Source organism: Sinohyriopsis cumingii, chromosome 18 (assembly GCF_028554795.1).
Source record: "Sinohyriopsis cumingii isolate HCF-2022 chromosome 18, ASM2855479v2, whole genome shotgun sequence".
NCBI lineage: Eukaryota > Metazoa > Mollusca > Bivalvia > Unionida > Unionidae > Sinohyriopsis > Sinohyriopsis cumingii.
Window position 1 is genome coordinate 41043580 of NC_142978.1, and position 11653 is coordinate 41055232.

Below are 11653 nucleotides of genomic sequence, written 5' to 3' on the forward strand. Positions count from 1 at the left end.
CCGACCCCCTGGTATTTTTAGACACTTCTGGGGAATTTACATATAAACTTAAATAGTAGTTCAAAGGAAAATAGGCAGTAAAGTAAAAATGACATTTCTTTGTTTGTACCTGTTTAGGGGCTCAGATAAGAACAGTTAAGTTCACACGGTTCCCCAAAAATATATTTTTATCTCAAACATGTCAGGATCTGTGAAAAGATGCTGATGCATTGTGGGTATGTTTTTTTAACAACTTGTAGTGCTACACCGGTGTTACAGCAGAGATAAGGACTCTCAAGTACACCCTTACCGGAAAACTTGCGTGCTTTACGAATCGTGTAAAGCGAAATATTTTATCCAGCATGCCGGGCCACTTAATAAGCAAACTGAAACCTTTTCTGCAACATTATCCTGCTTCACTGATCTATACTTAAGGTTAAGCATGTCAGCCCGCTTTAAATTATACAGATTTTTTGTTTGTTTGCCTGCATTATTTCATCACGCGAAACCTGCTCTGTTCGGAGTTATTTATTCTCTCTTAATGGTTTTAAAGCTTTTAATGCAGGAGATCAATTGCAATTATGTGTTATATCTTATCGATGAAAGCAATCTTTCAAACAATTGCAATGATGTGTTCGATCTTATCGATGAAAGCATTCCTTCTAACAACTGCAGTGATGTGTTCGATCTTATCGATGAAAGCATTCTTTCCGACAATTGCAATGATGTGTTTGTTCTTATCGATGAAAACATTCTTTCAAACAATTGCAATGACATGTTTGATCTTATCAATGAAAGCATTCTTGCCAACAAAATTCATATAATGTAGAAAAGATAATTAATACATTTATCAGAGCCCTTACAGTTGACGCAAAATGCCAGTATTTTGTTTCCTCGGGACGATTTGCAATAAATGTTTTGAAACTGTATCTAAAAGAAACTTCTAAAAATCAGTTATATTCTTTAACTCTTTGAAAATTAATTGTGTGTGGTTAACCAAGTCAAACAGCTATAGATCTTGATAAAAAGCAGTAATTACACAAACTCCACGTCAAACAGTTATAGATCTTGATATAAAAAAGAGTAATTATACAAACATTGAAAAGAAGAATTCATATTGTCATGTTAGTACAAACTAAAACAATGCAGTTTTATAAAGGTTATTTTTTTATATATAAAGTTTGACTTTGTACTTCAAAGAGTTTACACTTTGTTTTAGCTTTGTATTTGTTCTGTGGGGTGGGGTACTTAAATTTGTTTGGCACTGTATTTTTAGGATTGATCTGATGTATTGTTAAATCGTATACACAAGTATGCCTCAGAACGTGCAAAGCTTCTTGATCGTGTACTTATTATGAAAGTATTCTCAACCTGACAAATGGCAAGGTTTCATTTTCATAGTCATTTTCATAGTCAAATATACTTCTATCTCACTCATTAGCAGAAAAAGAAATAATTGGTTATTTTTCATTCTAGAAATGTGAAGTCAGTGGTGCCTTCTGTCGCGGTGACCAGAATACTGTATTAACCTTGATTATTTTACTTTCCTTGTGGTCGGTGGGGATGTATGTAAGGTTAGAAATGGTGAAAAGAAAGGAATTTATGTTTAGAATTCAGCTAAACTAATGTTACCAAAACATCTGAGTGGTAGTAAATGAGGAACTCCATTTCTGATCACATACGCCAAAAAACAAGTCGTAGATAGTTGCACGTGCTTATTTAATGTACAGTTTCTATCAACAATTTTTTCAATGGAGAAACCTAGACGAGGACAACGTAACAACGGGTCGACTTTCTTAACATCAAATATGAAACAAACAATAAGTAATGATATACAAAACAAGAAGGTTAGCGTAAAAACTACATCAAATTGGAATCAAAGGCGCCAGAAGAAATTTGTCAGGGTGGGGAAACATGTCAGCTATCAAGTTTCACGAATGTATGCAAAAACTTGTTATGGGGTGAAGGGGGGGGGGAGGGGGCAAGTTGCCGCAATGTGTGGGCGCCTATGCCTGAAAGGAGAATGTATTACTCGGACCGTGGTATTCCCATTACCTATACGAGGAAGACTTCAACATATGACTTGCCATGTGCACGTTGCAATCTTCTGCCCCACGCCACCACACCACAAAAAAAAAAAATGGTATCGGATGTTATCTGTGAATGGCATTCTATCAACACGTATAAACTGGTTCTGACTTTTGGTAATGTTAACGAGACTAATTTTTTTTCTACTCCGACGTCTATCTTTTTATGTTTTACCCTCGTAAGACACGTCTTTATCTAAATATTGCGACACTTTGAAGATCCCTCTAATGACTTAAATGTTCCTTTAGCTTTCGTTTGGTTTGATTGGTTTTGTGGAGTTCAAGGTCATTTTGCTGCACATAATAGGTTGTAAACGGCGGCCAGTATATCTGATAGAGGAAGAATCCTAGAAGACCACGGAAAAAAACACCGACACTCCCAAAGCCACTGGCAAACTCTCATATACCCATGATGGTAAAGCTAAGACTCGAACCCACATGGATATAGGCGAGATTGGAGTGATCTGTTATGGCGAGCGTCTTAGAACAGTCGGTCACCCACCCCACTCCTTCAGTCTCTGAACCAAGTACAGATAGATCACTATAATACAGAGGTGGGCAAACTTTTCCAGTGCAAGTGCCGCATACACAAACTTACACCTTATCGCGGGCCGCTTAGTTCATTAAGTAAAATAATTAATATTTGAAATAGCAAAAACTAAAGGTTTTTCTAAATAACATCATAATTAATTTTCTGTTGTTAATATGTTGTTAATATTTGAAAACTTAAACTTACACTTCAAAAGAAGCACATTTATTTGATAAACAGTGTAACATAAACAGAGTCAGTGCGTATGATGACTTGTTCCTAGGCCGCAGGAAAACCCTTGGTGGGCCGCATGAAAGCCCTTGGCGGGCCGTAGTTTGCCCACCCCTGCTATAATATATGCATGAAAACACGATGTGCGGTCCTTTCCATGACGGTACTCAGTACCAGATATACCCTGGGTGCAGAGGGTAAGTTAACCCAGATCTTAACCCTGGTGTCAATGTGATGACCACACCCGTACAAGTCAACTGCCTTAGCAGACGACATTAAGATGGTTCAAGAAGAAAAATATAAGTGATGATGTTTGGTACAAGATAATACTGTCTGAGACGTCTTCATCGTGAACATTATCATTGATTTGATCATTTTCTTCAGGCGAATTTTAGCAGCTCATTTATCAAATTATTATCATAACTCATTACAAAATAAGACAAAACAATTTAGTGTTCTTTCCAAGTAGTGTAACTTTGAATATCTACTCCAAGACTCTACTTGAACGAAAAAATTCTCCTGGAGGATATAGTATATAACGTTATCATGGAAACCAAATACGACCCTTGCATCGATAGCGTCTAATTTTAAAGGCATTTCTGTCTGCACTACATTATAAGAAAATATAAGCAAATACACTGGAAATAGTTATTAAAAGTGACTAACTGAAACGATCTGTAGTCACGCTACAATATACTTGAGACTTAAGATTGAGCACAGTTTGAAGAACAGTTTAGAAATTACTAATACAGTCTTCCATATTTATCATTATCCTACCGGGTGTTTATTTACATATTTATCATTATCCTACCGGCTGTTTACTTACATATCTATCATTATCCTACCGGTTTTTTGACGTCTACCTTCTGATCTTAGTGGAAAAACAAAACTGACTGCAGTTTTTCTCGTACAATTGTTACAAAAGAAGAAGTTATTTTGAAAACTGATATAGTGTGCTTGGTATACTCATAACATAAGTACCCGTTTGAAAAACTGATGCTCGAAGATCAAATGCAGAGCGATGCGTGGGAGATACCTAATTTGCATAAATTCCTTTTTTAACTTCCATCGGTGCAAAACTGACCATGGAAATAATTATTACTGAGTTAAAATTTTAGTCTCATGTAAATTATTACTCTTTTTGGGAATGAGCCTGTTACACCAATACACAAGAAACGCTGCGATATGAAATATATATTTACTCATATATCACATGTAAAACTACCACCACCACCACCGAACAATATAGATACAGAAAAATATAGATCTACGAATTCTACTCACCACTTCTTATAGAATCCACAGATCCAACTATTCCTAAATCGTAACAGACACAAAGCATAGAATTATGAACAGTCAACATCTTTACCAAGTCCACTGAATGAGAGCACGTTAAGCGCTTGGTAATCCAGGGACTGAGAGCCCGTCCAGCGCTTGGTAATGTCCAGTTTTACAGATGGAATACACCAGATGCAGCAACGGAGGGTTTACTAGCTGCGGTAGTGACGGTACCTTGAGTACAGATCTGCAGCGCTGTTTCCGTCTCATATAGTTTATATTTTCCAGGAAAGGTTGCATTTTACTCCCGCTAATAATTTATTATTAATTTACGCCAACGTAAAACGTTTGAATATTTTACCAGCTGAGTAATGCGTGATCAGTTGCTCTGAAAAGTTGTTTCCATAAAAAATTTCGTTTTCTTTCAACACTGGTACTTAAAAAAGGATACGTTGCTTCAGATTATAATATCTCTCTCTCTCTCTCTCTCTCTCTCTCTCTCTCTCAATGAAAAGTGATTAAACCTTGAACCCTGTAGCCAAATGAAGTTTAAGTCAACATATGAAAATTTGAAGAAAAGAGAAGGGAAAGTTAAAAGAAGTGGTTTTGGCAACGCCTATCTCGCTTGTCCATTTTTCACAAACTTTACAGTTTCTAATAAAATGACATAAAAGAAAACAATCCTTAGTTTTAACCTCTGAAAAACATTACATCAATGAACTCTCCTTAATTTCGAAACTCGTGAAGAAAAGGAAGCATGGAATTTATGATAATACTGCGTATGATTTGTATATTCTGGCAAAAGACCAAATTACGGATTCCCTCTGCCATTGATGTTTTATTTACAAAAGATCGCATATTTTGCTGCTTCACATTTTTAAACAATTGTTTCCGCACACACACATACACACACACACTCGAAAATATTCCTAATGAAATAGCCTTTTATTTGTGCTCTAAGCAACATTAATCACCCAGGAACTAACCCTGGAACCACAAAATATTTGCTCTGAGAAAATCGAGCAGTTCTTTCCAATAAAACTATACGCATCTATGTGTTGATGTAATTAACAGTCACGCATAAACCAACGACCGAATCCGACAAAAGCTAAAACAGGCCACAACAGAATTTCAATACGTCGGCTAGATTAAAGAGCATATCTAATTATAATAACTTTGTGCTCAGACATTTATCAGATAAAATATTCTCTGGTATCAGTTATTCCTGTCATTGAATGAATAATTAATTTATTATGTGCAGTTTAGATTACGTATGTTTTAGATTTCTTTCTCGGACTAGGTTAAAATAAATGCGATCTTCGCATTGGTTGCTCTCATTAACAATAGACCGCTGACATTAAAAATTGGCTGCTGTCATTAACAATAGACTGCTACCATTAACAATAGCTTGCTGCCAGAAAAATAGCTTACTGTCATTAACAATATGCTGCTGCCAATAACAATAGATTGCTGTCATTAGCAATAGGCTGCTGTCATTAAAAACAGGCTGCTAACATTAACAACAGACTGCTAACATTAACAGACTGCTTCCATGAACAATAGGTTGCTGTCATTAACAATAGGCCGCTGACATTAATAACAGACTGCTACCATTAACAATAGGCTGCTGCCTGTATCAATAGACTGCTGCCATTAAAAACAGAAGGCACACGTAAGTAAAACAGCGCGTATTTTAATATCTCTCGATAACACAGTGTCACTCTTGTCAACCGTGGTGTACAGGCAACGATCACAGTTAGCTGACTACATCATAATGTAAAAATAAAGCAATAACAGGAAGAAAAGGATCATACCAAGTGACAAACGTTCTTCAGATCAATGATATGACCTGCTCGATCACTACACTCGATCTATCATATTATAAAAAAGATAATTTTAGTAAAGTAGATACACTCCGTTCCACAACTAGCCCTTGATCTCTGGCTGCACTTTCCGTCCACAAAGACACTCTACCATAAGCTGCTATTGCCCATTTTTGCTCCAGAGATACCTTTCTATCCACCAAGCCGGACCGCTTCGGTGGCCTAGTGGTTAGAGCGTCCGCCTCGGATGCGGGAGGTCGTGGGTTCGATCCCCGGCCGAGTCATACCAAAGACTTACAAAAATGGTACTAACAGCTGCTTCGCTAGGCGCTCAGCATTAAGAGTTTAGTGTTAGGACTGGTCGGTCTGGCGCCAGGATAACTGGGTGGGACATCATGCTACATGTCTGCGGCATGATGAACTGCCACACTGCAGACATCGTAGCGATATGACTGAAAAGTTGTTAAAGCTACGATACGAATCCTAATCACACACACACACACACACACACACTATCCACCAAGCCAACGTTTAGTTTCCAGCACTGAACCAAACCGTAATTACGGGCCACAAAACATGCGAATAGCGTGATGTCTTAGCTGCTCTGGAAAAACAAAATAAAAAAAAAAAATAGTCTGCTACGGCTTGCAGCACTTACAGAGATATACGACTCTAGGAACGATTCCAGCACAAATTTGAGAACAGACGCAAATACAAACTTTCCATTTACTTATCTGCACAAATGCACACTATTCAAAAGAGGTAACTCTTTCGTCCGTCAATGGCCTGTTTCTAAGCGTGCTGTTTTTATGAATGGAATTTCAGAACAACTTATAGTAAAACGACTGTATTACAACGCAGATCCAACGAATATCCTATTATGTGTGAAATATCAAATGATCTCTACTTTTATTTTCTCTATGATGTTCAGCTGATAAATAGGCACAATGTGTTTTTCAAAAACATACGCGTTTCAAGTATGACAGAGATTGATTACGTATTTCACTGTTTCATGATATATACTAGACAGAATGAGACCCGCCTTTCTATGCTATCTTAATTTGATCTTTAATTTGAATTTGATTTTTACATATCGTATAAAATTATGGGCTTTGTGTTAGTTGCATACTTTTTAACTGCAACACTGTTTGGGTGACTTGAAAAATGTAACCTGCTTTTGACCCGCATTATGACAAATGTAAATGTGGACGCGTGCCTGGTTGCTCCCGGCGACGTCTGATAGAAATCAACAAAGCAACAGTACGTGTATCCGTGAAAACAACTCATAAAGGCGTTTATCTGTAATCAGTAGCATACAAACATAATTACTGACCCGAAATAAATTTCGATGGACATTGACCACAAATTGTAATGGCTTGATCAAGGACATTGTTATAGCTGACAATTAAGATAGCATTCGGATCAGCTGCACCATACAAGCAAGATTAGTTCGAGTTTCCCCTGACCCTTGCCACCCATTTTTGATATTTGGACATTTATGTTTGGGGTGTATGGTCCATTCCCTATCGAACAGTTGGAATTAGCCGACCTTTCTTTGAGATATACCTGCATCAAATCGATAGGAATATGATTTTTTTTTTTCTTCTTCAGAAATTGCGATCATAGCATTCGTTCTGTCTTTAATCCGCTGACAAACGAGACGAAAGTACATCGTTGCTGAAATTTGACCTGGAACTGCCATTTGCATTCATTGTCACATGACTACACACCACTCTAAAAATGGGGTGGCAAGGGTCAGAGGAAACTCGGACTAAAGTAAGATGTAAACCAATTTTTTTTCTGATGAATACCAAAATATGTGCCATGATGCGCTTTAAAAAGTAAATTGCCCTAAATTTGAATCCATGTGAAAGCTACCCTGATCAAAGGTCTTGTTATGTGCATCCGCAATAGTTTTGGTCTACCTCGGAAAAAATCGAAATAGTGTCAGTGTACATGCAGGATAGACATGTACCCATAAGATTTCTAAAAAAATGATACAAATAACGTAAAATGTAAATAAATTTCACGCTGATATTACAGCCAATGGTCCGATTCCTAAGTATGAAGTACGGCGTTCCTCCTACTTCGAGACTGGTACCCTGAGAAAATATTTACCCACGACAAGAGGAATGCAAATCTCCAGTGACACATACTGTTGCTATTCTATATCGTCCTCCAGTAGGACGAAACCTTCTTGCGGGAAAAAATAAACGCTGACAGAGACCTTTTCCTTCCTCATGTGGTAGTAGAATATTGCAATCAATTAAATGTTAGGCAAGTGGCTACTTGAATTTCAAGCTCTTATATGGGTAGGGATTTCTCTGCATGTATCGATTTCAGTAGTGATACTGCTGTTTGCCAGTTGCATATCAGCGAAACCTGAATAAAGATGCATAATTCTGGACCGTTGAGAGCTGCGGGAGGTGAATAAATTGTGAATGCGTTTGTTGATTCGAAATTAAATGAGTGTTACCGCAGTCTGAACTAGAATTACTTTCATCGTTAGGCATGCCAAATCCGTACACTTTTAATTGCAGAACACCCCCTGCCACCCCCACCCCCCTCCGGACTGTGACCCAGAAGTCATAACCCAAAGCCCGTTAGAACTTATGTCCCCTGTCTTCTACAAATTCATGTACGCAGTTTGGTCAAAGCTTATTAAAATGTTCTTGTAATAGCAATGTGTACATACTCGACCTTCGACCCCCTACAAAGAATGTCTGGGCAGGGGCCAAGCAATTATATCCCTCCTGCATATGGTCACCAAATGGACAATCTATATATCAGGTTGCTGAATTTCCAACCTGAGGTTTAAATAGATATAGTTACGGACGGAAGGAGGTTGTGACAATATTTCCTCACAAAACCACGGGGATAGTATACTGTTGTAACTTTAAAGTAATGCATGTTGACAAATATCAGGTCAATACTTACATCGCATTGATTAGACAAATGTTGCAATTAGTCACTTCAGTCAAATCCCACTTAAACAAACTTGTATGTACTTTCAGTTATACGCTGCCGCACTCTTTTGTAGATGAATATATTCGTTCACACATACATACATACATACATACATACATAACCACATACATACATGCACACACACACACACACACACATACACATACACACACACACATACACACACACACATACATACATACATACATACATAGCGAATCCCTCAAGGTACACCAGCCAAATAGCTAGAAAATAGGATGTAACGGAAGTATAGTGTGGCACCACATTATCTGTTGTCAGGTAGATCAGTCAAATAAAGTCGTGAAAGACGATGGATAAAGGTCATTCTTTTTTTGCTGCGAAATATATGAACTAGTATGCGTTGAAAGCGTATAATGACTACAAAATCGTTCTATGTTGGCGTACCTGCATGGCGTGTGTGTGTGTGTGTGTGTGTGTAAGGAGCAGATATTGAGAAAATAAAGAGGGAGTACACGATCAGCTTTACCGACCCACATCTCTTGGAATATTTAAAGTTATTAAGTAACTACGTTAAGTCGTTCCTAAACTGTCATCAAAACTGTCTGTAAAACCAACACACAGAAAGCATAGAAATTTGTATTGTTGTATTTATACTCAGTTTAAATGACTGTTTCTGCTCTCTAATTTCGTTCTGTGATGGTCTCATGACAACGGATTCATGTGCTTTTTTAGTCTAAATTATAATAAATAAATAAATATATTGATAGACTTATCGGACAATCTCTCTCTCTCTCTCTCTCCAGACTGTAGACCTTCCAATAGATAGGCATACGAAAATGGATGGTATTGACAAAAAGTGTCAATGTGACGACTAACCTATTTCAAGATTGAATTAATTATGTTTTATTTCATTAATAGATTTGAATTCTAGTTCAGTATGTATGCTGGATCTAATCTTCATCGTAGTTATTTCCAGGGATCCCATGTGGCCAAGTGATCTAAAGCGCTCGCATTTAATGATCACTGTTATCTCACCTCTGTCCGCGTGGTTTCGAGTCTTGGGCTCGGCTAATGTGGGTATATAACAAAGCTGCCAGTAGCTTCCCGTGGGTCGGTGGCTCTTAATGGGGGTTTCCCGGGTTCATCCTGTACTAGATATGCTGACCATATATCATGCGATCAGAAATGGAGTTAAACCCCCAAACAACAAGTTATTTCCATAACCACAGGGCCGTCTTAACAACATTGTAGGCTCTGGGCAAAGCAATGCACTGGGGCCCCCTACCGGTCCTACCCACCCACAGGAATTCCGCTAGATGTCACTATTTTTTTAAATTGGGAAACGTGTTTCCCACTGCACGTTTAAAGTAAATTAAATTGCCAAAAGATCTTTCAATGTTCATTAACAATATGGGCAGCATGATGCCCCTAGAAGCGTGAGGCCCTGGGCAACTGCCCAGCGTGCCCATGCCTTAAGACAGCACTGTATAACCATAATGTTCACAGTAATTGTTGTTGTTCATGGCGGTGGTGGAGGCTGTGGTAGAGATGGTTGAGGATACTTGTGCAAACTATATTCAGTATTCTCTATAATTATCCATTTGATATCAGTATGCAATTAACCATGGAATTTGGGTCTACCAATGACACTTATCTTACTCCTGAAAAGATAGCATATTAAGTCTACTTACCACCTGTTGAAGAAGCTACAAATCCAAAAGTTTCCATAGAACACCTATTTCTACATTTCAGCCGTGTAAAAATAGCTGAAGCACCTGTTATTATTGTAAGCTGCAAGTGTGATGGGAGCTTACAAAGCAACTTTGCCTCGCTGAGGTAGGTTCCCAAGTGTCCGTAGTAACCTCTCTACTGTTAACATACATCTATCGGACCGGTATATTTGCGGCCGATACGCACCTTAGTCAATCGTTGATGGATAGTTCTCGCGGTAAATAATTTTGGCCAAGATGACCTCTTGTAGCCGAGGCGAAATATCTCATAAAATAAGTATGTCGTCATTTAGTCGATTTGTTACTTCGCGTCAGTGTCGGATTTTCCTTTTTTCAGGGATTGAGCAGTCATATAATCGATTGTAATGAAATACTGTAATTGAAATTCGTGCGATCTCTCTCTCTCTCTCTCTCTTTCTCACACACACACACACACACACACACTCACACACATTAATATGTTTTAAATAGTTTACTTAATAAACAGCTGAATAGCTGTGGTCCGAACATCACAGCATAGGAAAGCTTAATTTTTTTTTCCATCGCATGTAAATACATATACTGCCTTTACTAATGAATGCGTAATCTTAATATGGGATGAAAATAGGTCACGGTGACGAACCTTGCCGTTTCTCGTTTGTTGCTTACATAAACCTACGTAGAAATGACTTGTTTTGCGTTAAAGGAATATTCTGGCGACATGCGAAGAGGCTAATGAAAATGACGTGCTGTGTAATATCAAATAACAGGAAAGTGGACATTTTGAATTATAATGATTATATATATATATATATATATATATATATATATATATATATATATATATATATATATATATATATATATATCGCAGTTTTATCTACTCATTCACAAATCACTTACTTTGATAGGTAAGATTTGCACTTCGATAAGTACCCAGCATGGTCATTAATCAAATCGGTTGGAAAGTTATTACCGCTCCGAGTAATCAAATTCGAACCAGCGCCTCGAAAAAACGGCACCTGTCGCCTAAATATCGCCAGCGCTCTAACCTACACAGACAAGCGA

At 37.7% G+C, this 11653-nt stretch overlaps 1 protein-coding gene across 3 annotated transcripts in view; it reads right to left on the bottom strand.

The window, feature by feature from the left end:
- Positions 1–10701, bottom strand: part of LOC149776472 (uncharacterized) — a 109556-nt gene extending 98855 nt beyond the window's left edge. Inside the window, exon 1 of one of the 3 annotated variants that reach the window (XM_089940898.1) lies at positions 10568–10701. In XM_089940898.1, coding sequence (XP_089797024.1) covers positions 10568–10604 — 37 coding nt within the window. In that variant the 5' untranslated portion in view covers positions 10605–10701. Of the gene's footprint in view, positions 1–4110; positions 4353–10567 lie in introns of those variants that run through there. The other 2 variants (XM_089940897.1, XM_089940896.1) reach the window with 2 other exon arrangements.
- Between the last annotated feature and the right edge of the window lie 952 nt (positions 10702–11653).